Below are 14353 nucleotides of genomic sequence, written 5' to 3'. Positions count from 1 at the left end.
TGATGTCATAGTATCTTCATCAATGACCACCGGTCCATGCCACCAAAATCATTTTATTTTGTCATGAATTATGTTCAATTGACTGGCAGTCAGATATCTTTATTTAAAAAAAGGAATAGTGACAGGATTCACTGCATTGCTATTTAGAATATGAACATATTATACCAGACCACACATCATTATTGACATTTTCAATGCAACATAGCATATTTATCACCTTCACTGCATGTGTGACCTCAGCTGCTATCACTTAATTTAAGTGTTGATTGATCCTGTATCACGGTACATTCATTTCATTGAGTCATTTGTTGAGTAATGGAGAATGATTTTGCTATTGTAGCTAAGGACTGATTTGGTCTTAGTTTGAGCTGTGATGCTCTGTGTGAAATGTTGAATTGATATCAGTAAGGATTGAATAGAGAATAATTTTTAGGTTTGAAGTTGATGGTCTGTCTGATGTTTTAATATTTAATCGTTAGTTTGGAGGTATCACAGTAATTCAAAGATATTAATGATTGAATACTGATTTTGTGTTAAACTAGTGCCCACTGAATCAAATCTGATTGAAGCTGTTTTAGGTAATGGAACACTAAGCAAATGAGTGTACTTCAGTAACAATTGGTAATTAATTGCATTCATAATAGGGTCATTCAATAAAAATAAATTTGAGCATCTAATTTTAGGAAAATGTGTTACCAGATTGAAAAAGTCTTGGAACTCTGGAATACATATAAAAATAACCAATATGAGGATGGGTATTACATATTTATTTAAAGGGAAGAAGAAACACAATAAAATGTCCAGCCATGGATCTCATCCGACTGCCAGTCCATGTTGAGTATTAGTACCAGTTAGTCAACTGGTAATTTGTTTCAGATGCATGAACTTGAGAGTAGGGGAACATTGAGGAGTCCGGCAATCCTCTCCTACATAATTTTCCCCACAGGATTTGAATTTTTAAATCAACCCATTGAGGTAATGAAAGATACGCTGAAAAGTGTATTCCTAACGCTTAGTAGCAGGAAACGCCAACCACCTAGTTCCAGATTTTTATTTCTTCTTAGTCTATGAAACATTATTGGAAAGCTAATCAATAATAAATGTTTCTTTGAATTAGGCTCTTTTATTTGAAAGTAATATTGCTCATTGACAATGTCTCATTCATTTCTTGGTGCTATTAGTAATAGCTAACAATCAGTCAGCATCATACAGCAGCATTATGTGTCATAGTCTATTCATAATATGTTCTGATGCAAAGATTAATAATCATCACTCATTGTTAATCAATGAATATTGATTGATGTAAGAAGTGTTTGGTTTGATGCCGGTCAATACATTATGCTTATTGGCAGCCAGGTATTTTGATGTTAGTTGTATAATAAGACTTGGGGTTATGTTTTTTTGGTTTCAAGTTTCTGAATTCATATTTAGTGCAGTGATATTACAATCAGGAATGTTCTCAAATTTAATATGCAGTATGCTTATTGATAGCCATTGATTCCGGTAGCGGATGATTGCCAGCCTACCAGATATTTTCATGTTGAGGTTAGATATAGTAGAACAACTGGTGTTAGTGAGGAGATTTATTTGGATAGGTTTGACATTTTGTACAGAAAAACTTGATCTTTACTACCGGTATATCATTTAGTGCACCAAGATTTAATTTGGTTTCAAATTTGAATGGTATTTCAATCGAAAATATTCGCTAATTTACTATCTGATGGTCCACACATTCTCCAAATTTTGGAATTGATATTTAAGACACCAAAATTTGGTTTGGTTCCAAATTATATGGTCTTGTCATTAGAGAATATTTACAAAATTAATATTTAATGTTGCTAAAATTTATTATTCAATATATATTTGATATTATGACATCTCAAGTCTGGTCGATTACTACCTAATACTGGATGGTTTTAGTTATACAAGGGTTAATTTCAAATTGTTGTTTCAATTGCAAAAGTGTGGAGGGAGTTACTTAGTTTTGATATTACTGGTGCAAGTAGGCTATACTATAGCAAGGATTCAGATGACTGAATGTACACCAGTAAGCTTTTTTAGGTTTAATAGTATTACATTACACTTTTAGATACCAGCACAGAAAGAGTGATACAGTAGGCTACCTAACATTTAAATCTAATGTTTATGACAGAACTGTATTGTCTGTATGAAGTCATGACAGTAAATAATTTAGTCAGTCAATGGACCAGGAAAACTTTTTTATTTATCTTTTAGGTATTGTAATTCGGAGATATTAGTTGAAAGATTCATTATAATTGTTGATATTTAATCAGTCTAAACAAGGCAGTTTACTAAATAAAATTTAGTCTTCCATCAATCTGTATTCACTAGCGCACAAGTTTGCACATACAGACTTCCTCTGCGCCTTACTAGCTATTGCCATTTTAGTGGTGACCTAATATCATTGCTCAGTCATCAATCTTCTTAATTTCTGAAATGAATGGGACCTTTCAAAATTTTCTTTTAAAATAGCAATAATATGTATTTAGGTAATAACTTATTCCTTAAAAGTACAGTTTTTCTCCCACATAACATTTCATGTTTTCTTCTCCAACAAAATTTTTTGGAATATCTAGTAAGCCTTTGACATTGATGGAGTACTGATAACTGTCAAAATTTACTTTTCTATGACCTGTGTAACAAGTTTATTTGTTATTAATTATTAATTTTTTAGATAGTTAGTAGTTGAGTGTTAAATAATGTAAACATGTCACTTCGTAATTTATTGTAAATATTTGATGGATTATTAGTCTGGAAGTTGAACGAACGCATTCAGAATTAAAAATGCACGATAAAGTCACAGAATCATGTACTGGTGGTGTTATTACTCATATTTATGCAGGTAATTATTATAAAGAACTCTATTTGTTTAGTCTTATTGATAATAGCCCATGAATACAATGAAAAGTATTCGAAAATAAAGCCTGCTAAATATTTTGCCTAGTGGTCAAACTTGACTATGTGGGCATCGCTGAGGAAAAATTTTTGAATCTGTTGCCAACTACCTTACTCTGTGTGTAATGTGTAATATATTGGGAAACATTCATGTATTTTTTGAATTTGAACTATTGATGGGATGCTTCCTCTCACTTCTTTCTGTTTTTTTTTTCATTGGCCTTCGCTACCTTGGTTTCTTTCACATTCCCTACCTTTTTGCTAGTTTCCTTGATGACTCCAACAGCAACCGTCTGTCCTAATTCTAGTAGCTTTCCACACATCTGTGGCTATATGTACTGGTTCAGAGCAGTAATGTCAAATTTGGCAAACAATAATATTCATTTGGGAATGGTTTGAACTTTAAACCCAGCCTTTCAACCCATCTTCTACAATTTGTCTGTGGAAAATCTGTGTTATTCATTACAAGTTTGAAGCATCTGTTTGTACCATAAATCTCACTCGCTATGCTCTGACCATTACCATCTATTTGTCAGATCAGTTGCTTGAACATTGGTACGATCGCCCAATAGTTACAGCCAGTGGTGGGATTCAAAATTTTTTGTCAGCCGGTTCCATCACAAAAGTCATATTTTTCAGTCGGTTCAGTTACAAACAGAACATTGACAGTAATAAGTAAAGTTAACCGGTTCGCTGATCTCATAAAATTTCCTGAGACGGTTCTATAGAACCGGTGTGAACCTGCTGAATCCCACCACTGGTTACAGCGTTAGATTCAACTTCGTGGCATGGCAAATTACACATCTCAGGTTCAGATCCCATGCTCACTATTTGACCCAGGGTGTGATAAATTGGTTAGGCAATGCCGAATCGAGTAGTAGTAGTTCTTTACATTTTGTTAGGTATCAGTAGCCAGAGGGATGGTTTTGAGAATCGGGACCTCAACTCCCCCCCCTCCCCCCCATTTCTGTATAATACATAGCAATTTTTCGTTGCTTGAAACACTTTTTAGATCCTCGTGACTAATGAAAGCAATTGTTTTCTGACCTGCTAGCTGTTATGGTCTTACTTGGCAATCAGAAATTTCAGAACCCCCCCTTCTTTTCAAATTTGTGGCTACCCCCTTGACAGTAGGTGCTTGTAATAGGGCCTTGTTCATAATATAAAACGTGAATGAATTTTGTTGTTGGAGGGCTTATTCCTTTCTTAAATGTTGAAAAATCTTTTATTAATACAACTGGACAATGAGTCCATCCACTGCTGATTCGCTCAGCGTCATTTTGAGCCATTCCAGATGTTGTCAAGGGTATCCTTGTTTGATCAAATATCTGTCCATATGGCTTTATGGATCATGAAAGCTGTTGTTTTGAAATGATTTTATTAATAAAGAAGATCACAATATATGCAGGAATATTTTAGTTGTAATAAAATATTGAAAATATGTTAATAATATGATAAAATGTTTATAAATATTTTTATATATATTAATAAAGCAAGGATTGCCAAAACAAAATAGACTGCTATTTGGAATAGTCTCCATTTTTTCAAATATTGGACATCGAATATTCAAAATTGGGCCATGATCAACAAAAATGTTTAAAATTATAATATACAGGATGGTCGCTAGAAAAACAGAAAATTTGTCAAACAAACATATTTATTTTTACAAAAAGAATAATTTTTACAAAATTTTTTGAAGGTCTTCTTCCATGATGTTGAAGTCAAAATATAACTTATGTAAATATAACTAAAACAACCTAGAACCAAATAGAAATAAAAACGTATCTGAAAAGAAATTAGTAAGCACGCATTATTCGTGATATCATCTGACCTCCAAATTTTCTGCTTTTCTAGCGACCAACCCATATATTTAGTAAGTTTGAATTTAGAATGAACACCAATTTAATTAGTTTTCCTATGTCTAAATACGGTAGCTAACTTGGAAATTAGAACTTACATCTGTAGGTGCAAGTAACATATTATAGAAATTTATTTTTTATTTTTTAAGAATATTTGCTCAAAATAATGCCGTGTTCATTTACTTAGAAGCAAAGTAGGCTCATCTCTGAATAAAATTCAACCACTGAAATGCCAAAGCTTATGAAAATATATAATTTTGGCTGTGCATTGCACAACAGCAAATACCATCAATATTGACTTGTTTTTTTCTCTATTTTTCAGCAAATCGTCAAATATCAGGTGAGCAATATTGTTCAATTGATTCAATTCACTTTTGAAATTGTTTTTACATTGGCAATACACACATGGTAGATTCATTATTCTGTTAGTATTTACAAGTAATAGTGATAATCAGTTGGTTAATGATTTTTCTTATGATGTACGACAATAAGACACCCTAATCACAGGGTGGGTGAATAATATACCCTCACATCTGATTACTAGTTCAAGTGGCTCTCCGGAAGTATGTGTACCAATATGGAGGTAACTAATTTTATTCAGCTATTTTACATCAATTTGTGTAAATGGAATGGAACCTATGGACAGGGGGATGGATATTCACTTGGATAAAACAGACAGTTCCCGAACTCGTAATAGTACTAAAATTAGGAAAATTGGAATAAAATTATAGACTAACCCTAACATGGTACGCATACTTCGGGAGTACCGTTCATGTAACAAATACTGTTTTCAATGAATAAGCTGAGACCAATTTTCGGCACCGAAATTGAGGTTTCTCAATATTACTGCCCAATAAAGCAAAACAGAAAAATTGTGTTATTTTTTCTCTGTTTGTCAATTTCGCCCAAGAACACCAGTTCCTGAGAACAGACAGGGAAGACATGTTATTGTCTCCTTTCTTGCTATTTTCTGGTCCAAATCTAATATTAAGCCGTTACCAGAAAAAGGGAAATAAGCCGAGCCACCCACCAAGCAGACCCCAGAAAGTCAGGCTCGAAAGTTGGCCTATCAGCACGAAAACATGGGACTAAAATAATCATTTTAGTTGCATTTATCCATATGATGGATGTGCCAGTAGTTAGTTACCTGAGCCACTTACACATTATCGTCTCCCATGGGATTCGTACATACTGTAAATCTGTAATCAGTTGCTATGCCAAGGATATTCCAGACTCTATTGAGTCACCAATAGACAGGGTGTTAATAAATTCCTATTACAATTTCAATTTGCTATGGAGTCAGTTCTCAATAGATCTTAAACAGGTTTGTTTTATTTTAGTCAGTGTTTATTCAAGTTATTTCACTTCATTTAATACAACTATAGGCCAACAAACTATATATTGGCGGATCCCAATTTCCAACCTTTATGGCTTGTGGTTTGTGGCCCTTTACTAGCACTCATTGACTCCTATGTTTATCATTCCAGTTGTATTTAGAGTGTCATTGTGATTGGTAGATTCCAAATCCTATTATGTTCCAACAATTTATGTCAATGAAACTGGGAAGAACAGGAATTTTTTGGTAAGGGCAATAGGGTGAAATCAGTTCAGAAGGAGCGTAAGGTCAGTTGTGCGCCCAGCATTGTGGCCCCTGTCCAGCCCATCTTTGGCTTCCATATAGTGAACACGCGATCGGGTGGTATTGTCTCTAGGTGTAAATCCTTCAGCTTGTATTATTGTCCATTAATTTAATTCTTTGTTATACATTTCCATTGTTCTGGTAAATGTGTAGCTTATAACTACACCTGTACGCCCTCCAATTACATATAAATTTTCATCAATTGCACATGCACTGGGATTGACCCGTGGTACACGACACGGGTCATATTGAATAACTCTGCTTGATGCTAATGGTCCACATAGCGTGTTTCCTACCTTCGTACCTCCAATTACGTAAACTTGATTGTCTACGACAGCAGTTGTTCCACATTGTGGTCCAATCAAAACACTAGCCCTTTCTTCCCATGTCCGTGTTTTTGGATCAAATTTTTTCGTGTTGTCAAGTTGTAAAAAATCACTGCTTGCATATATATTTTCGTTAGTTGCGGCAATGATGTATATACCGAAGCCACACGAAGGCAGTGTGTTGTCCCAGGTATTTTGGATTGGATCGTAACAAGACATCTTTTCGGTAGAAAGGAGATAAATTTTATTTTGAAACGTGAAGGCTTCATAATAACTTGCTAGGGGAGATGACAAGATTGATTTTTTTTCCCAATGTTTTCCAAAAAAAATCCTCCTATTTTCAAGTTGGAAAATTCCGCAGTCACCAAATATGCATAGCTTTTGATTCAATGTAGAGATATATTTAGGTGAGCATTTCTTGAATTCTGGTAGTTGATGATATTGGTTGGTCCACATGTTTAAAGCTTTTATTTTTCCCGTTTCTTTATCTAGGCATACAATATGAGGGCCTATGTTTTATCTACAATGTGATCTTCTGCAGAGGTTGAGCTTCTCGGAGAGTTATTAGTTGTTTGTTTGTCATTTGACGTCTCTATTTCTCTTTGTCCACTGATAAAATTAGAAATTATCTTCTGACAATTACGAGATTTTGCCAAATTTTCAGACTGGACTTTTTCCTTGATAAAGTCTAGCGTGAATTTATCCAGTTTTATCAATTTAAATAATCCAAGGAAGAAGTTTCTTCTATGGATTTCATCGTGTTTTACCCACTTGATAGCTGCATGCCACTTCAAACATTCTGTAGATGGATTGCCCGTGGCAGATTGTAGCGCTAAAAAAATGTCTTCGCTATCTATGTCGAGAAATTCATCTTTTTGGAAAAGTTTTTTGAAATTTTTTGTCATGAAATGTTTCAACAAATTTTCAATCTGTTTGTTGTCACATGAAAAAATTATTTTCCGCGGCTTTTTTGAAATCCCAAAAATTTTTATAATTGAGATTAGCACTGAGATTTTGCACATCACAAAGTAATATTTTTAATATAAACTCCTTGCAGTTCTTGTGGTTTTGTACTATTGGGTTTTGTAATACATCATTGAGTAAAAAACTGTATGGGCTGTCGTTGATTTTAATAACATTCATAAAAGCAGGGAAATAGGCATCAATTTCTTCCGAGCATCTTGGCCTTAACCAGGTAGTAATCGCTTTCCATGGCGTTTGATATGTAGATGCGTTACATCTATGTGATGCTATGATTTCATAGAAAGCTTTGGGGGATATTATTGTAAAATCTTTGGTAGAAATAACAGCATTGAAATTTTGATGAATATATTGTTCAGCATAATATTTGAGACATCCATCAAACTTTCGGCCAATTTCCAGTGTTACGCAACATTTTTCTACACTGATATCGATTTTTAACTCATTTGTGCATTGGTATTTTAACTCTTTGAAATTCAGCAAGCAAGAAGCATGAAGAACCTCTTCAATCTCATTTGTTTTGATTTTCAAAATTCCTGTATAAATATAATCAATGCAGGATTCAACAGCCTTTGAGCTAACACCTTCTATCTCTAAGAATCCTCTCTTGATCACTTCATCTGTAAGTGATCGTTTCAAACCCCATGATGCGGCTGCAAGGATATTACGGTGCACCGGAAATGTTTTTTCACCGACTTTGATTGCAAAATCACATGCATATTCTGTTTTTTATCACTGGCTTCCAAAATTCTCTGGTGTTTTTCTGGAGTATTCGACATTTTCATACACGCTGCTCGATTTTATTTATAAATTTAAAAAAATTGGTGAGGAAATATTCTGTTCACAAAAATAGCTGCAAAAATATTTTTTTCGTTCTTTATGATACAGAATTATTATATTATTACGGACTACCTGTACATATTGCAAACCCTGGTTTATTTTACTTTGATAAATTGTGTAGGTACCAGTAGACAGTTTTTTTTTTTTTTTTTTTGTGCCAAATAAATTCCAATGCCAAACGGAATTTTCGTATTAATATTTTGGTATCAAATCATTTTATTATAAATATATAAATAGATATTTTTTTTTTGTTTCCATGTTTTTGTTTATCATTTTTTAATTTAATCCCATTCCCCCCAATACATATGAATAGTAAAAATCAAAATAAAGACAAAATTCATACCATTACCAGTAGACAGTTGTACCTACACATTCTCCAATTTTGACGCTGTCATGAGTCATTGCACAGTATAATTTTCATAGCACCTTAGATGCAACTTTCTGCATATCCTTCTGACTGGCACTGGAATAACAGTCTTGCTTTTCTCTCATTTTTGTTACAACCCAGCCACCGGAGATACATGACATACTATATCCTATCTATAAATTATACTGTCTGAGTACAAAGTCTGATAATATGCTTGAGAATTGCCACGAAGGTTTTCGAGACTGGTACCCAGTGTTGGATTAGGGTTAATTATTGACACCATGGTGTGTTTAAATTGCACTTTAATTGATAGGTAAAAGAAAGGAATTAAGTAACACAAATCTTGTAATTTAGAAGGTATTGGTTTGGATTGTGAATGCTCATATTATATATTATCCAAAAAAATAGTTGAGAATAAAGATTTTAACTTTAGTTAGTTTTATTTAAAGTAAAAAATTCGGTACTGCCGTAGTATGTGAACCAAGATGGCAGCCACCGGAACGTAGTATGTGTACCAGATTAGGGTTAGGCGATAGCTTTATTCCAATTTTCCTTATTTTAGTTCTATCAAGAGTTCCGGGGCTCTAGATTTTCTTTTGCAAGAGAAAGTTATTGGGCCACAGAATTTTTGTGCTTTGGAAGCGGGCTACGAGTGAAAAAAGGTTGCGAACCACTGATCTAGGCCATCTTTTTGGTTGGCGATTCAAGTATATTACGTCGCATATTACATAACTTTTGTAAACTCACCCGAGATGTATTAAATTGCAATGTCGAACCGGAAAGTTTCGGGCTCTTCCAAATATACTATCTCCGGTGCTCCCGTAGTATGTGCACCAAGATGACTGACACCGGTACGTAGTATGTGTACCAGGTTAATTTTATTATAATTTTCCTTATTTTGGTTCTATTACGAGTTCGGGGACTAGCCAGGTGAGTTCTGTAGTATTTGTACCTGAAATTAGTGCCTAATGCTAACCTGGTACACATTCTACGTTCCGGTTTCCGCCATCTTGGTTTTCATACGACATGAGTACCCTATTTCCTCATGTATCGGTGACATCTAGTACAAAGTTAAAAAGTGCTTACAAAAATGTTTTTATATTTTGCAGTAGATGATGTTAAAACGGATACTTACTCACCAGCGTTTGCGCAGAATCGGACAAGTAACAACAATAATAAGGATTATGAAAGTGGTTCAAGCTCCTCAACAAGATCTTCTATAAATGGAAGAAGGGAAGATAATATGGTGAGTGGATAAGATATTTTATTTCCAGCGGATGAGGGTGTTTCAAACATTTTAAGTGAATTTGAAGTCTGAGATGTTGGTAAAAACATTGAAAATTAATTTATAAATTTCTGATAGTTTTCAAAATTTAGTTTGAATTTGCAGCTAGCGCTTTTAATAATCCAGATTTGAAGCCACAGTCTTTTTTTTATAACTGTCTTACATAATTCAGTGCATTGGCTGGTTGAGGCGAGAGAGGTTTGATATGACATGTATAAGTCACATATACGGTAAATGGCTGCTTGTTTGTGACTTTGTTTAGAGCAGAGTTTCTCAAATTAGGCCTTTAGGAATTCCATAAAAAATGCTGTCAATTGGTACTATGAATAGAAAAACATTCAAACCAAAACTAAGTATTTTCATTGAAGAGCATGGGGCCACAGAGTGCTGAGAGTTTTTAAAAGGGGGCCGCTTGTCATGGCGTTTAAAAACCACCGGTTTAGAGTATATGTGTTTAATAATGCTCCTTAAGAATTTACTTTTTGTTTCACCATGCTGATATTTTTGGTAATACAACCAGTCATAAAGACATGCAGGGAAATCGTGGGAATTGCTGTTATATTCTCCACAATGTACAATTGATTTTTTGTGAAAAGTAATTTTCCAAAGTGCAATTCAAATATCTAAAGCAATCAGCTTCAAAACACTAATACGATGTGCTTTTACTATTGATTGGGAATGAGTTTGCTTTGTCTAATCTTTGGAAAGTTTCTTTTAATTAATTATTGCACATTTATAGTAGTAGGTCATTTAAGTTCTAGAGTAATGAAATTGTAACCATCATACATGCTGTCCAAAGTGAATTGAAAGTTTGATTGATGGTTTTTATGATTTTTAAAGATAATTTAACAATTTAAGAATCTTGTTAAACAATAACTTAAATATGTTACTGTAACATTTTGCTTGACCAGAGTTAGACTATAATTCAACCACCAGTCTATGGTCACTTGAAACTTTTACAGAAATTGAACATACTGGGTGTCCATAAAGTCTTAAAATTCTTTAATAAAATTGCAAAGGATTTATTGATACCATGATTATATTGTATCGGCCCTCACGGATGTATTAAATTAAGTAAAAATATTTAAACGACAGTTACTGATTAAAATACAACAAACCTGGTTAAGATATATTGAGAACTGACTACAAAACAATTTGAAATTGTAAAGGGACTTTATAGACACCCTGTATATGCTGTTGTCACACATTGTTATACCCTCTGTGTATATGTCCTTTTCCCACTGCTCTCTCTCCTGGAGTAAATATGGAAATCCTGCATTTGTGTACAATACCAATGCCAGATTTCAAACCTTTTAAAATTTTCTTTTAAATGACTTTATGACATCACAATGCTAGTGAATCCAAATTTCAATCTAAATGAAACAAGAGTTTTTGATGGATTTTATTGTTCTTTATACTTTGTAAAATGGGTTGAAAATTAGGAATCTGTGAAGCTAGACTCTGGCATGTTTTGGCAATGCCAATTCACCATGAGAGAGATCCCTGGAGTCGTACAAGTGTTAAAAATCTCCCATCGACCAGAAGCAGACAACGTTTTAGAAATTCTGGGGTTGACTATCAGGTTTTTTTTATCTTTTATGCTGTTGTTTTTATTATGAAAAGCAATATCAAATTTTTTTGTTTACTTATATTAATTATTAAGATCGTTAGTAGTCTTTTTTTAATTGATTCTGTTTTTACCTGTTATCCATTATTAATTTTTTTAACAGGTTAGTTCAACGTCAAGCAGTAGAGATGTAGGACATATTGGATACAGTAATAGAAATTCTGTGAGTAAATACTTTATTATATTGTTGCTTATTGTGACAATAAAATGACAGCGCTCCAGAAGTGTGTGTAGTGTGTACCAATATGGAATTAACTAATTTTGTTTGCCTATTTTACATCAAGTTGTGTAAAGAGACTGAAACCTATGGGCAGGGGGTATATTCACTTGGCTATAACAGACAGTCTCCGAACTCGTAATAGAACTAAAAGGAAAATCATGATAAAATTATGTCCTAACCCTAACCTGGTGGACATGTTTTATAATGAATTTCCAATTGATTATCACCACTCTTGCTGTTCAATTTTACCTCAAGGGAACAACATATTTATATGACGTTAGTATGGGAACACTTGTATATGGCATCGTGACATCACCGGTTCCTTATATTTGATCATTGCTCTCTCATACTTTACTCATAATATCAACTTCAGGTAACTTCAACATCCAGTGGTCGAGATAGTCTTGTTGATGCAAATGCTGGTCTTGTTGGTCTGAAGAATATTGGAAACACAGTGAGTGGTTCAGTAAATATGCTGGTTATTTTTATTTCATTTTGTTTCATAATTTAGTAATATTACATAGAATTTTTTTTACATTTTTTTCTAAGAGCAAAGGCCTTCACAAGCATCCACTGATATGCAATGAGCTACTTTATTTTTGGAAGTATTAAAAAATTTTCGGTTTAGCATTGCCTACCTACTTTTTACACCCTGGGTGGAGGACATGGATTTTAAACTCAGATGTAATTGAACCTTAGTGACGCTAGTGTAATCTGCGACATCGTCATAATTAAGAATTCTTAATTGTTTGATTGTTCTATAAAATCCATATTTCATTAAACAATGCTAACAAAAAAACATCTTTAAAGTTATTTCAAATCAAAATCAATATTTTCTATCTTGTGTTACTTTTGTCAAAGAAATAATCAGTCCACTTTGTTATTCAGTGTGAAAACTGAACTGAAAAAAATCAGAACCTATTACAGCCAAATATCCTTAGAAAGTTCAAAGCAGTGCTGGGTAATAGGTCCTAAACCCAAGACACGATTTGAGTCGAGTTCGTTCGCCAAGTTTAGTGAATTTCCAAGCTGAGTTTCACTGAAGGTTTGTTGAGTATATAACGGAGTCATCTGAGTCGCCGCCTCGAGCCTTCCCCACACTATTTTTATTGCAAAAATTCTAAGACTTATAAATATTTCTACAGTGTTTCATGAATTCCATTATTCAATGTCTCTCGAACACCAAGTCACTTCGAGATTATTGTCTCAAGAAGCATTATCTTAACGACATTAACAACAAAAGTTCATCTTCGGCAAAAGAAAAACTGGTTGAAGGTAAGACATGTTTGATAACTTTTCACATTCTAATTTATAAAATTGATATTGTCATACGATGGGATTCCAGACTCATTAAAATGTTATCTAGAACTGTTAGTGTATGGTGTTAGAATCATCATTGCCATCATGATACTGTATATACTAGAGTTTCTTAAACTGAGTCCAATCCCTGGGGAGTCGCAGAGCCATTTTATAGGGGTCATGAGTAAAGACCTTCATTTGTTACCATTGGTTAGTTTAGTAGAATTTGCTTAATTCTTTGACTCAGAGAAAAAAAATACATTTTTTAAAGTTTTATTAGGTCATTCAATAGTTAGTTCATTCTTGACTGCTTTTACATGACAAATTTTGAATTTAAATTTTTGTCCTTCAGCTTTCTCTGATATAATTCGTCAGATCTGGCATCCCTCGTCAGGAGGAAGCCCTATTTCAACTTCGGCGTTCAAATCAAAGATTCAGAAATTCTCAAATAGATTCAGTGGATACGAGTAAGTAGAAAGATTTATGAGGATATTCAACTATGATAATATACCTTTTTAGAGTACTTAACAATGAATGGCCTTATTTCTCAACACTTGGATTTAAAAAAAAAATTTTGAAAATGCAACCGGAAACTATGGAGTCAATAAAATTTCGTGTTCTGTTTCAGTTTAATAGCTATCCAGGCAACCAGTTTCCGGATCTAGGACCTAGATAAATAAATTGGCGCCAATTCCCATTTTGAGACTACAAATTTTAACAACTAAGACTGAAACTTAGTATTTGCAAGCCTTATATACCTTTGGTTTAAAAGTATGATCGCAATTTTTCTGATATCCTGACCCGCGTAGTTGAAAGAGGTGGCATGCTGGCAAAGCTCTAAACCGGGATAAAACGCGCTGCTTTCAAAATCATGATTCTTCATTCTTAATTGTGAACTTTTACCAGATAATAAATGTAATCGGTATTTTGAACTCATTCTATTGAACTTGTTCTGAAATTAATAAATGCTTGATGATTTGTATTTTGAATTCAG

At 33.6% G+C, this 14353-nt stretch overlaps 1 protein-coding gene across 3 annotated transcripts in view; it reads left to right on the top strand.

Annotated features, from left to right (window-relative positions):
* LOC120326334 (ubiquitin carboxyl-terminal hydrolase 2-like) overlaps positions 1 to 14353 on the top strand; it is a 29945-nt gene that overhangs the window by 5619 nt on the left and 9973 nt on the right. For 2 of the 3 annotated variants that reach the window (XM_078111487.1, XM_039392602.2), the window contains exons 6-11: positions 5098 to 5115; positions 10038 to 10174; positions 11944 to 12003; positions 12434 to 12514; positions 13206 to 13335; positions 13712 to 13826. In XM_078111487.1, the coding sequence (XP_077967613.1) occupies positions 5098 to 5115; positions 10038 to 10174; positions 11944 to 12003; positions 12434 to 12514; positions 13206 to 13335; positions 13712 to 13826 (541 nt within the window). The remainder of the gene's footprint in view (positions 1 to 5097; positions 5116 to 10037; positions 10175 to 11943; positions 12004 to 12433; positions 12515 to 13205; positions 13336 to 13711; positions 13827 to 14353) is intronic. The other variant, XM_039392604.2, reaches the window with a different exon arrangement.

This window comes from Styela clava, chromosome 4 (assembly GCF_964204865.1).
Source record: "Styela clava chromosome 4, kaStyClav1.hap1.2, whole genome shotgun sequence".
Classification (NCBI taxonomy): Eukaryota; Metazoa; Chordata; class Ascidiacea; order Stolidobranchia; family Styelidae; genus Styela; species Styela clava.
This window is presented reverse-complemented; position numbering and strand designations above follow the sequence as displayed.